The 23,518-nt window shown below is 35.9% G+C and overlaps 1 protein-coding gene across 1 annotated transcript; it reads right to left on the reverse strand.

Moving 5' to 3' along the window:
* Positions 1 to 1,608: 1,608 nt before the first annotated feature.
* LOC107828310 (protein arginine N-methyltransferase 1.5-like) lies at positions 1,609 to 20,924 on the reverse strand. The gene is made up of 23 exons (XM_075253355.1): positions 20,678 to 20,924; positions 15,515 to 15,632; positions 14,578 to 14,687; positions 12,313 to 12,402; positions 12,119 to 12,187; positions 11,380 to 11,471; positions 11,166 to 11,241; positions 10,984 to 11,070; positions 9,250 to 9,340; positions 8,496 to 8,587; positions 8,375 to 8,410; positions 8,225 to 8,293; positions 6,970 to 7,038; positions 6,776 to 6,829; positions 6,583 to 6,657; positions 5,795 to 5,887; positions 5,568 to 5,671; positions 5,056 to 5,104; positions 4,860 to 4,946; positions 4,038 to 4,143; positions 2,652 to 2,739; positions 2,357 to 2,450; positions 1,609 to 2,087 (listed from the first exon to the last, which is right to left on the reverse strand). The coding sequence occupies exons 1-23, from the start codon at positions 20,813 to 20,815 to the stop codon at positions 2,004 to 2,006; spliced, it is 1,971 nt and encodes a 656-aa protein (XP_075109456.1). The 5' UTR covers positions 20,816 to 20,924; the 3' UTR covers positions 1,609 to 2,003.
* Positions 20,925 to 23,518: the final 2,594 nt, after the last annotated feature.

Raw genomic sequence — 23,518 nt, forward strand, 5'->3', positions numbered from 1 at the left:
AAAATATTATTTCCCGACAAAGGAGGTTCAGATGAATCCCTTTTCGCCCCTAGCTCCGTCATTGCATAAGAGTATGCCATGTTGTTTCACATGCAATATGCAGACTATGGATATGGATGATAATGGTTTGTTTATTTTACTAAATTATCTATTATATATATTATACATGTAAATCTTTTGATATACTTATCCAGCCGTTACAATTATTAGAAAAGAACAAAGACACCGCAAAATTATGGTGTTTTTTAACATGTCCAAAGATGAACATAGATTTCTAGGGAGCACAAATGGGGAAGAACTCTGAAAGACAGATCTGCAGTCATTATCGTGATAATCAATGTCAATTTGTCTCTTTTACATATTTGGTTCTCAACCTCTAAGAAGGCTCAAAAGATGTTCTTTTATTATTTCCTCTATCACATTTTACGTGATACGCTTTTTTTAGTTTATTTTGAAAATGAAAGACATATTTTTATATTCAAAATAATTTAACTTTAAATTTTTTGTTTTATTTATAATGAAATTTTATAACCAAACAAATATTTATAATTAATTTTAGTCCATAAAATTTAATCTTTCTTTCTTTTTAAAATTTTGTGCCAAGTTAACTAGTGCTACATCAACTGAGAAGGAGTAATTAGTACTATATTATGCAACTTGCTAAGCACCTAACATGAACAAAACTTGAGCCAGTGTTGAGAGAGGGAGAGCTAACTAGTCAGTTCAGTGGGATAATATAAACTTAAGTTCTTGATCAAATTGACCTGTCTTGTTGGGATGACAATTTTATTGATTAAATCATAAAATAAAAGAGAGAAAGAGAGAGAGGAGAGAATAGTGTTTGAAGGATGGATGTGTTAGGATTATTTTATTTTTATAATAACTATGGTGTCCGACCAACTTGTATGCACCTAAATTAATTCTAAATGTTACTTATTATTTCCTACCATTACCATCGCATATATGAACTAACACGGTCTACGGACATATGGAAACCTAGTGTTTTTGCATCTGTACCTTAGATCTCGTGATTCTCCATCTACTTCATATACCATTAGCCCACACCTTTGGACGCAAAGGTGTTAGGATTGTTGGGAGATGCATGCACATTCTTAGGGCCAGGCCATACTCGTCCCTCGCCCGGTGACAGTTGCACATTTTAAAAATAGTAACATAATAATAATAATAATAATAATAATAATAATAATGTTCATAAAATAACGGGCACTACTTGTGCAAAATCCTGTGTATATCATTATCCTGTGTAGTTTCAACCCACCAATGATAGCATCAAGAAGTCTTATCAACTATCCCCAAGGGAGCTGGCTAAAAAGCTCTAACGCATTGCAAATACACCTCCAGTACCAAAGCTTCATTTTCTCTTTTGAATACTTTATACAAACACTATATGATATAGTCTAACTGTACCCGTAAATCATATCCCCTATTCAAAGCTTGACAAAGATACACCATATACATAACTTTAAGAACCAATGAACTGTGTAATCATCCCTCCTCCTCGTCATTTCCTTAAATAGAATAGTGAAAGTAAAATAAGAAATCAATTAAGAAATACATTCATACAAATAAGACGAAGATGCTAAGTGATTCAGGGGAAAAACAATAATACCATCACTCGGCGTTTTATCTTATACATGTTAGAGCAACTATGGGATTTTACACGAGGAAGATCACATATAGCACAACCCAAAATACATCCTAAAATGAAAAAGATTATTCGACTACATTGATTTAACGTATCTGCACCTAACTCTACAAAATTTCTACTGAACAAAATTTAAAGGGACCATGAAGAGCACAGACAATCAATTGGGTGCTCAACACCAGTTGGCATTTCCACAGCTTTCGCGAAATATCAGCGATGTGAACTGTGGAGGCATGATTATGACAGTTTTAACAAGTAACATTAGACTTGTAAATCATTTGAAATTCAATATCACACCATGTTGTCTCGAAAGCCCAGACCACACTGAAGAAAAATCTTACAAGCCAACCCAGTAAGAGCGACCATTACAGTTGTGTATAGGAGATGAACTGGGAGAAGTCACGCACCACTCGTACCAAACCTATTTTCCATGAAGCAAAAAATTCAGAGATTGCATTCAACAACTCATAATGAGGTTAGGAGCAGATACGTCTTTCAAGTAAATTTTCACATCTGGGTCCGAGTATGGAAATTCAGATTATCGAGGACAAGGATTCAGTTTTCACTCAAAAGGGAATTTTCCATTCTGCCCGGAATTTCATCCAAATCACTTCATGATTTTATTATCAAAATCATTACTCTATGTGATACAAAATGGGATCAAACACAAACATGTTTGGAAATAATTACCTTTGAAGTACCACAGCAACGCCAAATATGAACTTCTAGAGGAACACCCGGTTGAGCAACGATAGGCGTCCGCAATGGGAAAAATATAGGGAACCTGGTAAGAATGAGTAAGAAGTTAAATCGAGGTGTACTAACGATTTAGTGGGTAATTAATTGTACTTCACCAAAACAAAGTGCTATAAAAAAGAGAATAACACTACATCTACACCAAAAGACTAAGTAACTCAAAGAAGATAGCTCAAATGCCTCTACACGCCCCTAGAAAAAAAGCAGGCAGAACAAAGAATTGGCATACCAGCTGAACATGTTCGGTGTTGCTGTTGATGGTTCAATACCAAGATGAACGTCCTTGTAAAGTACAGCATCAAAGTAGCCTGCAAATCCTGTTATTTATAGGCGAAATCAATGAGAAGTCAGGCAGAAGTAAACAGAAACTATTCTTGTATAAAGCTTTACTAAACCAAGCATTGGTAAAACCAACAATCTAACACCACATCAGTCCAAAAGATTAAAAGAAACTATGTATTCCTAACTCATCAGTCCCTTAGCTCATGGGAATATGATGAATTCCGCCAATGCTGGACATGGAAACTTAGACGGATAGACTTGACAACATTAACGAATTGCAATAACAGTAAAAAAGAAACCTTTTGTTTTCTGTATAATCATCGACAGATTACCATTGGCATCAATACAATATGAAGTAACTCGCAGAAGGATGAATGACTTCTCCTCGCTTAAAAGAAAAAACAGACAGGGAAACAATTGAGCAGTAGCACATATTCCTTTTGAACAAGGCACCGGTGAAACCAGCTCCCACTTGCCAAAACCATTATGCCTCAACCCCAAGCTATTTTCAGATGGCAATAAATTCTTACTAAATCCATTTGGCTCTATTTAGATGAAGGAAATGGATCTGTTTGGATCAGGAGCCCAAAAAGACCATTAATTGCTAGATATTATGACACATTCATGCTAATCCAAATCGAATGAATAAAATGATTTACGTTCACTGCGTATTCATCAACTTTGGTTTTTCCTAAAGTTACTATAATTTGTTCTAAGATATACTTTAATTTTATTTAGCAAAAAAAGAATGCTTATAATTTCTTCAAAGAGGTTTATTGGAAATGGGGCCAGGTCAAAATGCCAATTGGGAACTGTTGAATAAATAGAAAACAGTTGCAAAAATGGATATATTATATGGGCAGAACGAGGAAACACAACCAAGGTGAAATGTAGACATGCCCAAAAGTTCATCCAAGACAATATATATCATCCGCTCTGACCAAAAGGTTTAACCACTAGCCCAGCGAACAAAGACTAATAAACTTATGGTTCAACAGCTGAGTAAATAATGAAAGTGGTAACATAGGGACAAAATTTTGTTCTGGATTAATGTTAAACTGGGTTCAATGAGCATCTCTAAAATGTCACCATTTCTTCAGTGCATCTATCTTTACACCATCCTTCACTAAAAACTAAGGCATCATTTGGACTATATTATCCAGCAACAATTTCACGATGAGGAGAGTGTTTAGATACCCATCTTTTTTTTCACCCTTTATCACAAATTTCTGAATCTGTAGCTGATTAGTAACGACAAACATCATTCTTCATATTTATGGTATTTAACTACAAAGTGAAGCACATGAAATCAGTATATGAGAATGACAAATACCATGAACCAGGGCTGATCCAGTGTCAGTGGGTATCTCAAATCGTAGCTTCTTATACCGATGATTGCTTTTCGTAGTTGAGTGCTCTGGATGATTGAATGTAAAGACCTAACAAAAGATAGAATAACCAAATTTAAGCTGCAGAAGTGATAGCTCCTCCAAATGACATAATACCTTTGAGTTAGCACCAGCAGTACCTATGCCTTCTTTCTTTTTTCCTTCTTTTCTTTTTGGGTAATTTTTCCTCTTTAAATCATCAGGTTCTCTTTACTCTTTGCCTTTGGGACACAGGATGTGGTTCACTACAGTGAGGTTGGAAATGGGATGCTCCACATCTCAAAATCACTAGTACTCATAAAGTCATAACATTTTTCTTTTTCATGCATTGTTAATTTTTCGTTATTTTCTTCCTTGCTCTTGTGGAGAAGAGGAGTGTTATGTCTGGTTCACGTTACTCACTTTACTGTTCGTGAAACACATGGAGTGGTACGAATTTCATTATGTTTCTGTGCTAAGCTTTTCTGTTTTTTCCTGAAACCAGTTGCAACATTTTGAAGGGAGAAAATTTACAAAGATAACCTTGTGATTCTTTTTTCCCATGAGTCAGCAGTTTAAGCAACTCTTATGAGTGTCTTTGAACATTTTGCAATGTTTAGCCTTTTCAACATTCCCAGGAGTCAGCAGTTTAAGCAACTCTTATGAGTGTCTTTGAACATTTTGCAATGTTTAGCCTTTTCAACAGTGTGTAAATTTATTTGCTGATCTCATTAGCGGAAAAACTGTAAAATTCTAATCAGGATGCTTCATGACGTAAAGGAACTTACTGGTTGAGGAGAAGTAAGTCTCGCTATACGATGGAGCTTGACAACATAAGCAGTTTCGAAGTGCACAAGATCTTTGTGAGATTTGATCTGTGATAATTGTATCAATCATATAAAAGCTAAAATAGATAAAGTGAACATGCAAAACTTAAAAGGGAGGTCACTACACCCCATATAATATTAAAAAATGAGGGCTTACATCGTTGTATAATTTTGAAGCAGTCACAGGCTGGAAAAAACTTGTATACCTGAAATAAGCAAAGAAATTTAATATCATTGCAGATTAGTAAAAATTGTAAGTTTAGACGGACATAATCCACTTCTAAATCGATTGCAAAATGTGCAGTTAAGAAAATAAAAGAGATTGAAACTACAGGAAACAGTGAGAAGACAAACATCGTTTCTCAAGGAGACAAATTTCCAATATAGGTGTTTATGTCACCAAAGGAACTTCAGTGCTCCTCATGGAATTACTGTACCTCCCCAAATTTGTAATGGAATCACAGAAGTCTAATATTATCAGACATGTGAGCTAATTAGTAAGTTTCTACTGCAGATGCTCACAAATGAGCAGGCGCTAACCCTATTCATATACGATCTTCACTGCAAGAGAGCAGTGAAATATTAATCAGATATGTGGATCGTGTTTAACTAGTGTATACCCTTAAACATAAAAAAACAAATGACCATATACAGTATTTGAATACATACGATGATGGAATTGAAATTCCGTCTTCCTTAAGGAATCTCTGAGCACCGTCGAGACACTCAGGTGACAGCTCATTGTCACCAAATGACCCAAGCAATTCACTAACCTGTATTAGTTAAAAATATATGATGAGTGAGGAATTCAAACGACAATTTGCAAATGAAAGAACAAACATTATATTTTATGAAGAAGATGAATTGTTTCTTGATCTGAAGACTCGGTTTAATACCAAAATGTCAGCTTTCTCCGGAGCATCCCAGCAGCGCATGTCACTTGAAACTATGGTGACAATTTTTTCCCAGCCCTCAATCTTTAGTAAGCTCTGTCTCAAATAAACAGTGTACGCCAAGATAATAAACATTAATGAGTCAGCTAAAACAGTAAAAGAGAAGTCAGTTAGCTCCCAAATCTTCCAACAAAGGGTTTTATGGAAAGAGAATAAAACAACTAACGATTTGGATCTTCCACCAAATTTGAAGTCAATAAAGATCCAGAATCCATAAGTGATGTGAAATGCATGGAACAAAGGATTCAGAGTTTTGCTTAATCTTCAAATTATGATTTCCCCCCTTTATACATTTCAGGTATACGTAATATGTCTCTCAGCATCCATACATCCAGCTTTATATTGCACTCTTTACATTGTGGGACGTCTCAAAATGTTTAACACCGTTCCATTTCCATTCAACTTTCACAACATTGAAGAATTCAAATTCATTAAACTATTTGACTTTCATATTTTATCTGATGTTTTAATAAATTTTCTGTCTATTACTTCAATATTTCTTCCATTATCCTCAGATAATTTATATATAAGTCAAACTAGAATCTAAACAGCCCAAAATTTCAAAATCCAGCCATTTCGATGCTTTCTTATTTCAGTGGGTATCTTAGAATAGCTACTGGAGTTTATGAGAACTAAACACATTCTAGACTTGAAAAGAAAGGAATAGCCACAATATCCACGCATCAAAAGTTCATGAAGCTAAATTAAAAAAGACAACAATGAATGATTACATGTAGGGTGACAATTGCATTTGGATTTTTCTCGACAGCATAAACTCTCAACTTGCGTCCAGTTTCTTCAGCAGCCTGTTAGCGACAAGGTAAACAAAACAAAAACAAAAAAGGATGATATATTGGCAAAAGTCAATAGTCTGTCTTCCATTTTTTTCTTGTTTTTACATTCTCTACAGTAAGACATTTACACCTGCAAAGAAGCTCTGACGAGAGGTCCACGTCCAGCTCCAACAACCATTAACACCTGCAACAAGCATTTAAAGAAGTCAGATTAACGGCTGAGGATGCCACCAAAATTAAACTCAAGATGAAGTCCCGAGCTGTTTAAATGAGAACAAGTTAACATCTAAGCAAGATAGATAATTTTCAAGACAAAACCCTTACAGTAGTGATTGTAGATGCATTTTCATCTGGAACCCTGTCCACTAAAGCTTTCGCAACCGCTCTTTGATACTGCGCCAGAATAGGAGTCAACAGTGATCAGGGAACACAACTTTACTAGTAAACAATACACTTACCGCTCAATATTTACCAATTAACCACTGACTCTTCCCCAACGTTATGAAGGGAAGGCCAGTTGCGAATAATTAAAAGGACTACGGAAAGGAATCAAGTGAAAGATAATAAGGTGTAACATGTGAGTGTATATCCGTACATGTATTTGCTAAGGATGATGAAAACATGAAAAGCAAAGCAATCAGGCAGCTACAGTTTTCAACTATATGATGAATGAGACAAAACATTTACAACAACAACCCAGTATAATCCCACTAGCGGGGTCTGGGGAGGGTAGTGTGTACGCAGACCTTACCCCTACCCTGGGGTAGAGAGGCTGTTTCCAAATAGACCCTCGGCATCCTTCCCTCCAAGAACTCCCCACCTTGCTCTTGGGGTGACTCGAACTCACAACCTCTTATAGTTGGAAGTGGAGGTTGCTTACCATCAGAGCAACCCCTCTTGTCGAATGAGACAAAACATTTATTTTACAAATATGATTTCCTTGTATCCGAAAATTTTATTGTGCCCTTTGGCTTCCACTGGATAAGGATGCAAGTTAAGAGAAAGAGCAACCATCTTAAGTGTCTTCAAAATGCAAAATATAGAATTATTAGGGTAGCGAATTTAAATAATCCTTGCTTTAGTGGGAGTATAAGGTACAGATTAGATGGAGTTTGTTCATTATCAGATCAATTCTACCCCAACTTGCACAACTATTTGAATTGTAGTCTGCATTTCGATAAATTTTGAGATTCCTCAAACGACTTCATACGAAAATATTTGGGGAAAAACTAAGGAATAAACACAAGCACAATGAAAGAGTCAGATCTCTTGCTATTCAAGTGGTGAAGACTAAAACCAAAGTGCTAACACCATGTTGTCAACATCTGTACACGTCCCTTAACAGGGCAGCCTCTTGTTTCTCCCAAAAACAACAATAGATGATAACAGATTAAATTTTAATGGACATTTTTCTTTCAAACAGAAATGAGCATTGCAAAGGTATACCAGTTTTAATTTTTTTTTATAAAAGACACTGCTTAGTACTTCAGAACATTCTAACCTATAGCAACTACCAACAAGCCCTGACTAAGTTTTGTTTGAGCTTTGTTGCTATAATTGACAATAAGCTTGCACATACCTGTATGTACTTGATCGAATCTTTCTCGAATGTTTCATAAGTTTGCGCCTCCAAATTGTCCATAAGAGGCTGAAGGAAAGAAATCAATAAAAAGAAATTCAACTACCATATAGAAGAAAATTATGAAGATAGAGAAGAAAGTGAACCTACCTGTAGGGGAGACTGTAAGTAATCTCTATAGCCAAGCTGAAATAGAAAAAACTCTCATTTAAGCTTAATAGAAAAGCGCCACCCAGTCACTAACACCCCCAATGCACAGGAGATACACTACCTCAAAGCGTTCTTGTTCGGGAAGTGGATCCATCCTCTGGTACAAATAAGCAATGTAGTCCAGGCATGACCTTAGCGGATGTCGCTGCATGCCTGAACAATGTTAATACAAACTAAAGCATTCTTGCTAACAATAAGACTGCACATAAAGGAATAGAGAACCTAATGCTTGCATTTCCAAAGGTGTATGCTCTGGCGATTGAGAAAGAGGCTATGGTGGTCGATTGTTTTACGAGAGATAACAAGGGTTCACGAAGGATATAAACTTCCTAAGGCCACCAAGACACAAATAGGACAAGACTGAAGAAATCTTCCTGATGGGGGTAAGGGGGAGATGGTTTGAAATAGATAGGAACGAAATCTTTTATGATGATATCTTGTTATATTGAGTTAAGAGAAGGAGACAACAGGGAGGTGAAGAAATATTATGTGGCACAAGGCGTCGAAGAGATGGTCTTGTTTCGCAGTGCATGCTATATTAGTAAATTAAAGGAGATATAGGTGAATTGGAGTTTATTATACTTAGAATATGGAGAGGATACGGATCATCTTGGTTGCACGTTAGCTTGACAACACAATCAAAACGGTGGTTTTATGGATATTCAACATTTCAAGAGTATTATTGGTGACAGTGGAAATAACAACCGCCAAGTAGGATATAACAAAAGATTGGAGTGCAACAAAGGCAGATTAAAATACATCATTGGGACTTTCTGATTATCAAAATTAATCTCAATTACAGTTCAATGTCATACCATCAACGCCCTCACTTGGATTATTACTATTGTGATTTGACCCTGAAGTTCCCGCGGGGAGATTCTGCATTTGTTGTCCAGAAATCACTATCTGCAGGAGACATTTACAAGAGAGAGTTCATGGTAAGATCTCAAAATGATGAACATCACATGATTATCGAACAAGATAATTAGTTAGTAGAAGAGTCGAATGCAGATAACAATTCGGTAGATAACTCGGCATATGAAAAATAGCCGATATGACAAGTATTCTCAACTTGCTAGCAAATGGTTAGATGGGATGAAGCAGCTATACTCAAATTGGAAGTCTAAACACATTAAAGGAAAATATGTGAGCTTAAAAAGATCATTCATTCTAATGAAAATATTGAAACCCCTGCTAAACAGATGAATTACGACAAAACCATCTGAGAAATTTTACATATCCATCAAGTCCGAGAAACATATGCATGTTACTTGAGCAAAAACTTCAGTAACTCATCTGTAGGCAAAATTTTGAAAATAGGTCAGGACCAAGCTAAACTAACGTACCAATGTATTAGCTCGAACCACAAGAGATGTATATAATTTAGGTAATGAGTTACTAAAAATGGCCAAAACTGGAATAAGTGTACATTACACAAGAATCGTGATAAATAAAACGGTGGTAGTGTAAGTACTAGCTTCCACTTTGTCTTCAGTGTTAAACAACCCAACCCCCTTCAGGCCCACTTGCTCTTCAGTTTCAAAGAATCCCAATTCCATTCAACTCCTCACACACTCCACCTTTTATCAAGTAAATAAAGCTCCTCTAACACTCCACTTATCATTTTTATTTCTCCTTCATACACTACAAGCAATTTCCTTCCACCAGGCAATGCACCATTTCTCTTTCAAGATCCTGCTTGTAACTGACTATTCATATGCCCAGGCTACCGAGCTTTCGTCATCATCTATCATACCTCCCCCAGAAATGAGTCACCAGCAAGTGGTCCATGCATTTACCACCATTTTGAGCCTACACCAAGATTGACTCTTTCCTTTAGTTGCTTTCGAGATGAAACGAGACAGTGAAATCAAACACTCCCCAAGGGGTTTCCATCTGCGTCTATATCACATTTTGGTAAGGACCCTATTTCCTCATCCACGTGTTGCAGCAAATATTATGTCAATCCAGTTTCTGCAGGAATCCTAGTGAATGAATCACAGAATTTAGAGCATATGGCAAAGATGAATCACCTAAGCAATTGCATTTCCCAGAATTATTTGATCAAACGTGGCTAACTTTTCATGCTGAATCGTTTTGTCAGCCAACCATTTTTCCTTGGACCTTTCTTCAGGGTTGAGGAGCCCGTTATCATGGCCGAGTTAGATTTTAAGGTTAGTTACCTTCATGTAGATCTGTTCCAAACACTCGTACAGAATATGTACATATGGCTGAGTTTGTAACACGGTGTTAAGCAAACAATAAGAATTTGTAAAACTAAAATGGATCTACCTACGGCTATCTTTTACAAATGTATCAGCAAAAAAACATAGAGCTCAGCAGAAAAATATAGAGAGCGACAGAAGCATTTTCTCTACAATTGACAGAACAGTTTAGATTAGTGGCCTTTACCAGCAAATGATAAAAAAACAAAGACTGCTCCCAGTGAATCTGTCACCACTCTTTTACCCCAAATTTTCAAATATGCATTGAACTCTATTGTTAATGGCAAACTCCACAAAATAGAGATGAGGACGAGAATGTGCTACCTGAATTGAGTGGTTGAAAAACCCAGTCAATAGATTTTGGTGTCGTTTTGACAGACAAGGGTAGCCGCGGGCATTGGTGAGAAAAATCTGGCAAATCAGCACAGTAACATTTACTTACTTAGAACAAAAGCAGTATCAAGCACTACATTGGACAAAAAGGGGCAACCCCTTCAATTTCTTACATTGGAATTCATTATGGCAGCTCTAACAGGCTCCCCAAACCACCTCGCAAGTGAATTCGCAGAGGGCAATGAGCATCTAGGCAGCAAGTAAATTGCATGTAAGTATTCTGACATAATCACGTCAAAGAATGTCAATTTACAGAATTCTCCTCAAAGTTTATCACCTAGAATCCATAAAATTTAAAATAATAACACTATACAAATTTATACATACAGAACATCGAGTGCAACTGAGAGCTGACTATGATGTTCACCGAGAGTACGAAACGAGTTCCACATTTCCCACGAATCTCTATGTTCTTCACCCTGCTTGGCATAAAGAGATCCATCATCAAACCAAAGCACTAGTTTTGAACTTATCTATTAAAATTAAAGTGTTATGTCATAGCTCAGACAACATAACTATAGAAAATTAGGGAGAGAAGCTTTTGGGAGATTTATCAGGTCCACTAACTAGACTTAAGAATATTAGATGAGGTAGTTTGACTCGGCACGGAGTTTAAGAAAAAAGAAGAAGACTTTTGAAACTTGTGGTCTTAAAAGCTTAAGGGGTAAAAGGTTTGTGGGGCCATGACATTTGTGTGGCTATAAAAGCTTCTTAATATGAAACGGAGGGAGTAACTAGACTTGAGACTAAATGCAGACAATAGAAAGTGATAAGCAGGCCATTCACTTCTACCAGCAACTCCAGTACCAGCAAAAAGAAAACTAGAATCACTTCCTTATCAGAAGGTAATTTGAGTAAAGGAAATTAATCATCATGGTCAATGGCTTGGCCAGAAGGATCCAAGTGTAGCATAGAAAACGCCACCAAATTAACAATTATAATTATGACGATTGCTATACCATGATACCATCTTCCATTGGCACTGAATATTCAATAGACAAGTCTGACAGTTAGGGGAATATAAAGTTATAGATCTTCACTAAGCAGTCATGCAGCAATTACTCACCATAGAATTAGGACTTCTATTTCCATCGTCATCATCATCAGATTTCTCCAATGGAATCCTTAGCCACAACTTCAAGCCACAAAACATCAGAACGAGAATATGAAACAAAAAATATACAATGCACGCGCATGTTTTTAATGTTTAACAAAAATGGAGGAAAAATAACTAAACCATAACAAAGACAAGATTGACACCTGCATATTGCTTAGATTCTGTAGAATTTGATTCACACATCTAGCATAATTAGCACAGTTCACTCCCTTGGGTGCAGGAAGAAGACATGCCTGCAGGAACAGAAGGTTCATGAGCAATAAGCAAAAGTGTGTCGCTAAACTCAAGCAATTAAAGGTTGCACATACTGGAGAGCGCAAAAAGAAAAGTAACTTCTAACTGCAGTTACACAATCAAAGCAACCCCCCCCTCTTTTCTCCACATTCTTTTGATGGAGGCAAACATGGAGAGGCATGCAAAAGTTGTCAACCCAGTAGAAGGCCACACGGCTAGACAGTTTTTTCCATAATGGTGGTTACAGATCAACTTTTGTGCCTCAACTAGTCCATCAGGTACCTAAACCAGTACAGATACTGGGCAATTCTATCCACCTACGCTGGTATTCAGAACACTGGTCCAGCGCTGCTTTTATTCTAGCTTCATCCACCGTTAGGCCACACCTAAATTGCTTCGATACGGCAGTTTAGGCGCCGCACCCGTGTCGACATGACACTAGTATGGATGTGGGTATGGAATCCGTATCGGATATGGTCAAACAATTTGGGGTACTTTGACCACGATAGACAGAAAAAGTCGAGATGAGATACAATTTGATTCCCGAAATCATAACCAAAACTAGGGTAAATTTGAAGAAAATAGCATACCTTAACTCGGAAGTCAATCATTTACTTATCTATAACTTGAGAATAAAAAAGAAATTCAAACTTTACAATCTATACGCAAGTATTCCAAAATATTTCTCCTAATTTAGAGATATTTTTATATTTTTGAATTATTTTTAGCCGGATCCCTGCACTATATCCGTACTAGGATCCATGTACCCGAATTTTATTACATCTCGAAGGATCTGCACCCGTGTCGGACACCTGCACCCGTGTCCGAGCAACTTAGGGCCACACCACTTGGTACGCCTTCACAAATAGACTATTGCTAGAATTCAAGTTATCTTTAGCAGTTGTCAGCCTGAGGAAAATCTAGTGGCTAACGAAAGCAAATGCGCAAACAATGAGTTTAAGGTGAAGAAGTAGAACAGTCGGAAAAGTAGAATAACTAAATCCATTTACGTTCCACAGTCTCTAATATAAAGAAGCTTAAGGAACTAAATATGTCTGATCTTATCAAGAGCCCTTACGCTATATGCAGTTTATATAATGAATTAAGCCTTGAACAAACTGATATATAGGAAAGAAAACCGGCAAACGGCTCAGAAAATCTTGGACTTATGGTAACTTCAGCACAAGATTAAAAAATAATCCCCAGAGTAGGGGCATATATGCCAAGAAGAAACTCCAGGAAGGAAAAAGAACTACTGGCTAAAATCACCAATCACCAAAAACTCTCTCTTTTTTATAAGAGTGATGCCCATGCCAGCTTGCACACACCTCGACATCTGGTACGTGCTACTTTCCACCAGGTACTTGGTAACTCTATCCATCAATGGTTTAGGCAGATGGGAAAAAATCACATTGTGCTTATTGTCACTACTAGGATTTAAACCTTGGTCTCCAAGAGCAAAAACACACTCACTCACTCTCTCCCTCTCTCTCTATATATGTACACACACACACACAAAATGTTAAAAATCTATTTCAAATCCATTGGTTAACATGCTCGTTTTCAGCCTAAGTTACCTCACCGACATTCTAGCTATCACATATAGGAAAAGAACAAGTAATAGGCAGACAAAAATGAAGAGTAACAGTAGCATGAGGTTCTTGCTTGTTGTCCTTCATCTCTGCATCTATGTCTCAAAATCAAAGTCTCCAATCAGATTTGACAAAATCCAACACAAACCGCATAGCATATTCACACCATTGGTACATTATCGTGTCAAGTCAACATGGTTCTGGTCAAACTGTTGAAATTTAAAGGTGGCTAAGAAGAGTCTGATGGAGACAAACAAATTACAGTAGCACTTACTGTATATGCTTAAAGACATTTTGGCGAAACGCAAATCTGTTATTAGAAATTTAACAAATACTCTTGTTCATGTCGATACACTTTTATGTGAATGAAGCATACTTTTGTATGTTGGATAAACACAAAGGACTTGTATTGAATTGGGGATTAAGCGGGTGTCAACCCTGTTTACTGTAGGGGAAAAAGACAGCCAGAGAAGCATATATAAAAACTAAACTGCAAGAAACATTAAAAATATGGAGATAATAAAAATAATGAGAAAGGAACACACTTGCAAACCACAACATAGAATACTGCAACAGTCTCACCTGCAGTGAAAGGTGAGAAGCCCAAGCTATTTCTTGTTTGAGAGCAATCTCAGAATCCCTCCGAAGCATCTCATCTTCAGAATCCAAGTCAAGCCATGAGCTAATTTTACCTAGATCACATGTGCCAGAAAAATAACAAAAATTGAGATGATGTGGAGAATGATCCATTAATATATCAATCACTATTTTAGAACCTTCATGAGTAGATTTCATGACAAGGACTATGGAGACGACAATTAACAAACAATTTGTTTTACAATGCAAAGTCAATCTTGGATATTACATTATAATTCCTCTGAACGATAAACAATATTAGCATCCCAAAATAAAAATGAGATTTTCTCCACCTATCTGCTTAGGATCCATGTGATGATTCATTTTGATTATCATATCCACAATGGAGAAAAAACACCAAGTCTGCATCTAATATACTGAGGAGAACACCCAAAGAGAATAAACTTGTGTATTCCTTTTTTTGCAGCGCAACGAAAAAACCAACAATAAATGCATCAATACTTATCACCAAAAGAAAAAACAATAGTAAATGTGTCAATCAGACATTAAGGGGTCGTTTGGTTGGAAAGAAGTTATCCCAGGATTAATAATCTTGGGACTAGTTATCCCGGGATTAGTTATTCCACCCTTCCATGGGGATAAAAAAACACTACAATCCTGCCATAACTAATCTCGGGATTAATTATACCGCAATTTTATCCCAACCAAACATGGGATAAACTCTTATTAAATTTAATCCCGGGATTAATTATCCCTTATCCCTCCTACCAGACGAGCCCTAAGAGACTAGCAAATGAGGATTCCACAAAGGGTTTTAAATTGCTGAGGAGGATAAGTAAAACATTCACCGTGCAAAATAATATACAATACTTGGACCAACATATATTAACTAAATCTAAGAATGAAGAGAAAGAAGTTCTACCAACAACATGACTGCTCCATTGGGAAGGGCTTAGCACCAAGTCTGACCCAGCAAATGGAAGCACCCCAGATCCACCATTGCTACTCTCCAGTAAGCTAGGCCTATAAGCAGGATCCATCTGCATCACAAAATTAAGGATTAATAATGCTATATTGATTAAGATGAAATTTATAGAGTTATTTTCATTCTGAAGACTAAGGCATCCCTTACTATTAGCACTCCAAGCAAAGATAGAATGCTCTAGTATAAGACGCTATAACGAGTGACATACTTATCGTGAAAAACAAGAGAACACATATCTTTAGCAAGCACACCTAATATAAACTTCGATGAGCGTCTTCTTTTTAAATTTAATGATGCTTTTTATTAGATTATGGCTACAGAGTCTATATAAAAAACAGTAATAACAAAAACAATAATAATAAAATTTTATGGTCATGACATGCCATTCTCACTAAGAAAACATGCCATCTTCTTTCACTAAATTCTCTAAAGCTCAATGTCATTCTTAATGTTTGTGCTACAATCTTTGTCTTTGCTAGACCCTTTTATCTCAAGACCATCTACCTATCACCACTTGCACAGGAAGTAGAAAGTTCCAATTAATTACACAAGTTTTTATTAACCAGATGGCTACAACAACTACATTCAAATCCAAACAAGTTGGAGTCGGCTATATGAATTCTCACTGATCATGTTTCTCCATTTAAACTCATCTCATGCCAATATTACGCAAATAAAAATAAAAATACTTTTAATTTTTGTATATTTTCTAAACGTATAATCTCTTTCTGGCTAAGCCACTCCTAAAAAATAGGACCTACATTTAATGTGTTAATGTCTAAGACATATTCTCCACTAATATGTATTGCCTATTTAGATCTTTTTCTTCCATTATACCCTATCTTTTACTACGTCCTTTTTTAGAACTTTCACTCACTAGATGGCTATCAGAAATTATTCTATTTTTTCAGCCCTCTCTTGAAAAAGTATCCTATCTTTTTCCACCCTCTTTGTGCCTCCATCAATAAGATTTTAAAAGATGTTATTTACTCCATTGCTTCCCGACAAAAGATTGATAGGAAAAGACTTGAGCTTCCTATACCACAATATTTCAATGAGCTCAATATCATCTTAGTATTAGTGCAAAATAACAACACTAATATTCTCCACTAATATGTATTGCCTATTTAGATCTTTTTCTTCCATTATACCCTATCTTTTACTACGTCCTTTTTTAGAACTTTCACTCACTAGATGGCTATCAGAAATTATTCTATTTTTTCAGCCCTCTCTTGAAAAAGTATCCTATCTTTTCCCACCCTCTTTGTGCCTCCATCAATAAGATTTTAAAAGATGATATTTACTCCATTGCTTCCCGACAAAAGATTGATAGGAAAAGACTTGAGCTTCCTATACCACAATATTTCAATGAGCTCAATATCATCTTAGTATTAGTGCAAAATAACAACACAAAAATTGTGGGATAGGTACAGTGTAGGAGTAAAATAGAATTTCTACTTGATTAAAAAACTAAGATAATAGCCCCATGAAACAAAATTCCAACACAATTCTACACTTGTCGTGCCCACTTTTCTTCACAAAAAAAAAAATAATCGTATCCACTTTACCCCCCCCCTCCCAACCACAAACCAAGCCCCCAACATGTCATGCCTAATACCAAGAATGAAAGAACTAGATAACCACTAAAATCAAGTCAAATCTCGCAATTGTTGAAGTTTTTTGTGCATACATAGAACAACGGATCTATGTTTCTCATGAAGTCAATATCCCAACATATTAACTAAAGAAGAGAAAGGAATTACTTCGATGTGTATTTTACAACATAAAGGAAAATAATAAGGGCACATATGATAATATCAGGAACATATATAATGGGCCAACAAGCCACCCAAAATTCTTAACCCCCCCCCCCCCAAATAAAGATAAGATACCATGACATTACTAGACCGGTGTAGTTAAAAGCCCATTTAAAGCGAGTTTAAGCTTGACGCTCGCTGATATCAAGGGTGTGCGGATTGCCTCGTTCAAGTGCATGCATAGAGCACTAGAACAAGTGCCTTATGGCCCGTGATTAAAAGGGCAGTACTAGAGAGGAAGTGATATATTAATTTTCATCAACACGTTCATGAAAGACATTTTAATCATTAGAAATAAGAAATTAGATTTAATACAAGACAACCAGTCATTGGAAACTTAAAGTTGCAAAACTAAATCAAATATATAAAATGGCCATCGGACTTAATTGAAATGATCTTTACTTCACATATTTCCTTTAGCTATAACTTTTCGACTCATTTCTCAAAATAATTATGGTCTAGAATTTTTTTACAGTGGTGGTGTTCGAGCCAACTTGTTATTGTCTACCATTATAGTTACTTTTTCTTGTGTTACATATATATTTTTTATATTTCCTTCATTAGCGAGTTTCTTCGTTACTAAACCCAATGCCATAATTGCGGCTTTACGCGTAAACTTTCCAAAAGACCTTGACACCTTTCTACACTCTTCGCATTTGATAACGCTTACGTGAAACCATAATTAACAACTAAAATAATTAATTAAGCTTACATAAGCATATATTCTCCTCATAGTGAATTAAAAAATAAATACTATTGAAGATATAATTAAGTTAATGAAAGTGTACTCCCTCTACTTGCGTAAGTTCTTACTTGTTAGAATAAGTGGTCAAACAATTCAACATAATATTAGAGTAGGCAGAGCTCCTCCATTCGAGTCTCTCTGCCACAAAGAATTTCCATGTAACTGACCCATAAAATGAATTAAGCCCACACATGAAGGAATGTGCTGAAGACATAATTAAGGAAATAAAAGTGTGTTCTTTCTAATATTTTGAAATTTTAAATGAAGTGGTAGAACAATGTATCAGATATTGTTAGTAGCCTTCATATTAAATAATCTCGATTTAAGTAAAACCCATGATAAAATGACTCTTAAGTGATTCAAAGATTGTTAATTGTGAAATTAATACCCCATGTTGAGGTAAAAAATGATTCCACTATTGCTTATACCATAAGCCAAAATTCAGCCATGCAGGATAACATAATTTCACATTTTAGTATTTTACATCAGGATTATTTTTCTAAACCTAATAATCAGACAATCTCTAAAGATGCTTACCACAACGTGTACTAAAACTTCCTTATGTACCTATTCAACTACAATGGTTTCAAAGCAAGTTGAAGAAAATTGGTCCATTATTCTATATTCGTGTACGGCGCTCAATCTCGATAAACCAAACATTATCCGAGGGAGACAAGAATATCGTCATAACTCCAACTTTTACAACGTCCCTACATATATTTCTCCTTATTCCAAATTCAATTATTGGAGAAAAAAAGCTAGAAAGACCGATAAGGAATTTTTTTTGTGGGAAAGAATGAATCAGGGGGAAAAAAGCATCATCTTTTGTAATGGAACAAGGTGGCAACACTTTCATTCAATCGAGACCCAGATACTAAAATATTCTTAGGTATGTACAACAACTACTACGATGCCTCAATCCCAAGCAAGCTGCGATTGGCTAAATAGATCTCCGCTCCATCTAAGCTCATCTGTTCTTATGTAAGTGAAATGTAAAAATATGCAAGCGGGAGTATGTTTGTGGAAAAGCATAATTGTTGCAAAATACAAGTATGCCTTAAATGGGTGTGGACGGGGACAGGATTTCTCGACACCGCACACTACTGAGAAGAGAAGACATATGTTCCTATAATAATATGGTTCCTAGAGCTGCATGGAAGGTTTACTTTCACTTGGTCAATAGCAATGGACTACAATATAGCTGAAAATTTATAGAAAATGGATAACCTATGTCAGTTGCTATTTATGTGCAAGCAATTGGGAAAGAATGTGAATTATTTGTTGCTACAATGCCACATAGCAAGTAAAATGATGGACAAGGCATCAATGGTTAATTTCAGCTACTAAATTTCCCCTGTCAAACCCCCATATTTTATTTTTCAGCTAAACCCTACACCTCTTAAATCCCATGTCAGGGAGTCAATAGTGATCTTTTTGCAATTTGTTGCATTGATGACTTGAATCACCAATCCAAATAACTGGAAGCTGCTTTACACTTGCCTCTTCGTCAAATTACTCTTTACAAATATGACAGAAATCCTTATCATAAACTTAGCAAATTACAATCATTAAAGTCTTCCATTTCTCAAAATCACACATCACTCAGCTAGCAAACCAAGTCATCAAATTTGAATTTTGAAAAGAAAAATGTAATGTCAACAGCCCGAGCGAAAGTGAGGAAGATCAAAATTCACCAAGAATTGGGCTAGGAAACACCATTCATGTTACTGTTGGTGACATACTGACCATTCACACATAGCAAAATAGGGCATTACGGCCCATATGTGACTGGCTAATTGGTCACCGTTAATCACATTTTCCAAAGTAAATCAAACATACTGAACAATGTCCTAGTCCAGCTTAAAAGACAAGAGTTAGTAATGTCAAATGTTTTATTCCTTATACATACAGCTCTCCAAACTTAGAATAAACCTTTTTAAAAACTTAATTAAGTCAAAAAAATTAAAGAAAAATAAAGGGGTTAAAAATTCTCGGTAAATGTGCGTGTTCCATCCTGCCGCATACAAAAGCATGTTATTAAATGCAACACGTTTCTAAATTTAACCAGTCTTTTTTGGAGTACATGAAAAAGTTAAGTAGCTTAAGAAAGTAGAATAACATCAGTTTTCGACATAACATATTTATTTTAGCATCTCAAAAAAATTAAAATTTGATTTTACTTTTTATTCTACAAGAAGATGGAAACTTGTTTCCTCATAAATTAGAATTAAGCTGAAAGTTCAACATGATAATTGGAAAAGTTTATAGACGCCAATTTATATCAAGTGAAAGAGCGCGAGCTTAGCTGTGTTAAAAGGATAGATTGTCCAAAGTTACAATCAAGTTTAAAGACTTCATTATTTCCTTTTATTCATAGTTCAATTTTTAATCAATAAAGTTCATTATTTTCTGAGGAATGATATTGGGGCAGGCCTAATATCACCGAGTTCCAAACATTCTAGGTTATGCTGTTTTTTGATGATCAAAATAGAAGAATTAAGACTAGGGTTTAGGGTTTAGAATCTACGGATTACTAACCAATGGGGCAACAACGAAGTCGAAGCCGCCGTGAATGTTGAGAGACAGAAGTTGAGGCATGTCATCGCTGAACTCCGTCTCGACTCCACAGTACTTGGCGTCATTTTTCTCGTCTCCTTGCCTTTCTCCGAGCGGCATTTTTAAAGTTCCTTCTACTGCGATTGGAGGCCGAGCTAGAAGAGCTCAAGTGTGAGACTGAGAGTGCTCGTACTATATATGAAGGGCGAACTGCGAAGGGCGGGGTTTTGCGAGGGCTTTAGCCTATATATGTGGAGGTGGCTAGGGTTCTGAATTTAATCGGGTCGGATCATTTCGGGGAAACCGAAACCCGATTGGACAAACCCGGGTTGAGGGGGAAGCAAACCTTTTTCTTTTCTTTTGGGGTCAATATGGAAGTTAATATTAGTAATAGTAATATGTAACATGTCCTTTGGCACGAAATACAAGTTATACATAAATTATAACATAAAGATTAGTTACGGATGAATTAATAATACATAATTTATTTTTTATTTGTGTTTGGCTCGTTCTTTAAAATTAGATATATAATATAGAGAAGTTAATTGCTCGAGTGAATTACCAAAAAAAAAAATAGATTTTTTTCTCAGCATAACTATAAAATTACATAGATGTATGTGTAACATGTTAAGGTTTGACATAGTAATTTGAAGAATACAGGTAAAAATATGAATTCAAAACGTTTTGTCTTTTTATAATCATTATTTGAGGTAAATTATCTAATAGTGTTATTTTCAGTAAAAAAAAAGTTGTTTAGGCCGATTATAAAGTTTTTGGTACCATTTTCAAGTTAACGTGAAACAATTTCAACATTGCCTAACATACGTAATATGGTCAAAGTGAAAATGTTTTCTTAAAATGGAAAAAGCAAGCTAAAGTGGCAAACTCCTCCAAAACTCATTTTTCTTATAAGGCTTCAATCATACATATTATTATTATTATTATTATTATTATTATTATTATTATTATTATTATTATTATTATTATTATTATTATTATTATTATTATTTTACACTCAAAAGTTTACACGTTTGACTTGCTAATATTATTACTAGTCTTTATATATTTTTTCTGAAAAAAATTCCACAACCAACCAAACACCGGAAATATCTTTCCGAAAAATATCTTTCTGGAAAAATATTTCCATTTAAGTCATTTCCAAGGAAAGAATTTCTCCTGAATTGAACTTACAAGATGAACCTGATAAACATTTCAATTCGTGAATGATTCTTTAGGTATATTTCTTTTTTGGTCATAAGGAAGTACTTATACTAATAAAAATTAAGAGTGAGCATCAGTACAGGGAGCAGGATACGCTATAGGCATCGAAGTAACTAAACTAGTCCTATTAGAGTTTACTACATGCACACCTACAACGGGTGCATTACAAACCAAAACATCATTACTACAAAAACTATTTAGAAAATAGGTCGTTGGCGTTGAGGAGCTCATGGAAAACTTTTAGTTAACGAGCATCCGGTGAGTTGTTCCTACTTGATCTTGATGGTGCAATTACTGGACAAAAGGTGGTGGTGTTGCAAAAAGAAGACAACTGCTACCATCTGCATGTTTGGCTCCATATTTAGCTAGACTGTTTGCGATACTATTTTTCTCCCTGTAGACATAGTGGATAGGCGGGCTACCCAGATGTAGAAGCAACAACCTGCAGTCATTAATAATGTTAGTATAATGCATATTAGGTGTGGTGAGCATACCAATGATCTCCTGTGCATCTGTCTTAATGACGATGGGTGGTAGTTGGTTGCGCACAGCAATTTGCAATTCCATGAGTAGTGCAATGAGTTCTGTATGGACACTGGTAGCTTGGTGTGATTTACCGGCAAAGCCCATGATCCAGTGGCCCTGTGAGTCACGAAAGACACTTCCTATTCCGTAGTTTTGGAGCATTGATAAGGCAGAGCCGTCGATGTTGAGTTTATAGTAAGTAGCATGTGGGGGTGCCATTTGATGTATAAAGGAGTGGGGGAATGTATTTTTCGACTGTTGTGAGTTAGGAAATAGTATTCAGCTGCTGTAGTGATTAGCAAAGGAATATTAATGGGAATTTTTTTATGTTCCAGTGTGTTTTTATTTCTTATACACCATATGTTCCATAGAGCAAAAGAGAAGAGGATAGTTGGAGGGATGTCATGTGGAGTGGAGGGTAAAGGCGTATGTATAAGCTTGTAGAGCTATGTTTTATGGTTTGCGTGAGTTGGAGCAAAACATTGGATTGGTATTGTTAATTTGAGAGAAACCCACAACTGAGTAGCTTGAGGGCATTCAAGAAAAAAGTGTTTCGCAATTTCTGGAGCCATATGACACTAAGTACATATATGGGATGGTATGATACTTAATCGTGAGAGATACGTAGCAGTTGGGAGTCGGTTGTGTGATAGCAACCAGAGAAAAAAAGATATTTTTGGTGGAATTGGGAGTTTCCAAATCCATATGTATGAGGGGTGCTGGTTGTTAGTTGGAATGAGCGATTGGTAGCTGGATTTGACAGAGAAATAGTCGTCCTTGGTAAGGCTCCAGAAATTTTGATCAAAATTTGTTTGGATAAAAGGCATATATGTACTTTTCATGAGTGCCTTTAATTCATTTGGAAAGTCAAATGGTAGGCTGACAAAGTGTCATTCGTGATTGTAATAGTAATCAGAGACTAGTTTATGCTCCTCACGGGACAGTAGTGGACCATAGATGCAAGAGCGAAAGAGCATATTTTGTTTTAGCCAAGGGTCAGTCCAAAATTTGACGTGATGGCCAGTGGCGAGATTTCATTTGTAACCTAGGCAGCAGTAGGACCAACCATGGAGGATA

The sequence above is a fragment of the Nicotiana tabacum genome, chromosome 5 (genome assembly GCF_000715075.1).
Source record: "Nicotiana tabacum cultivar K326 chromosome 5, ASM71507v2, whole genome shotgun sequence".
Taxonomy (NCBI): domain Eukaryota; kingdom Viridiplantae; phylum Streptophyta; class Magnoliopsida; order Solanales; family Solanaceae; genus Nicotiana; species Nicotiana tabacum.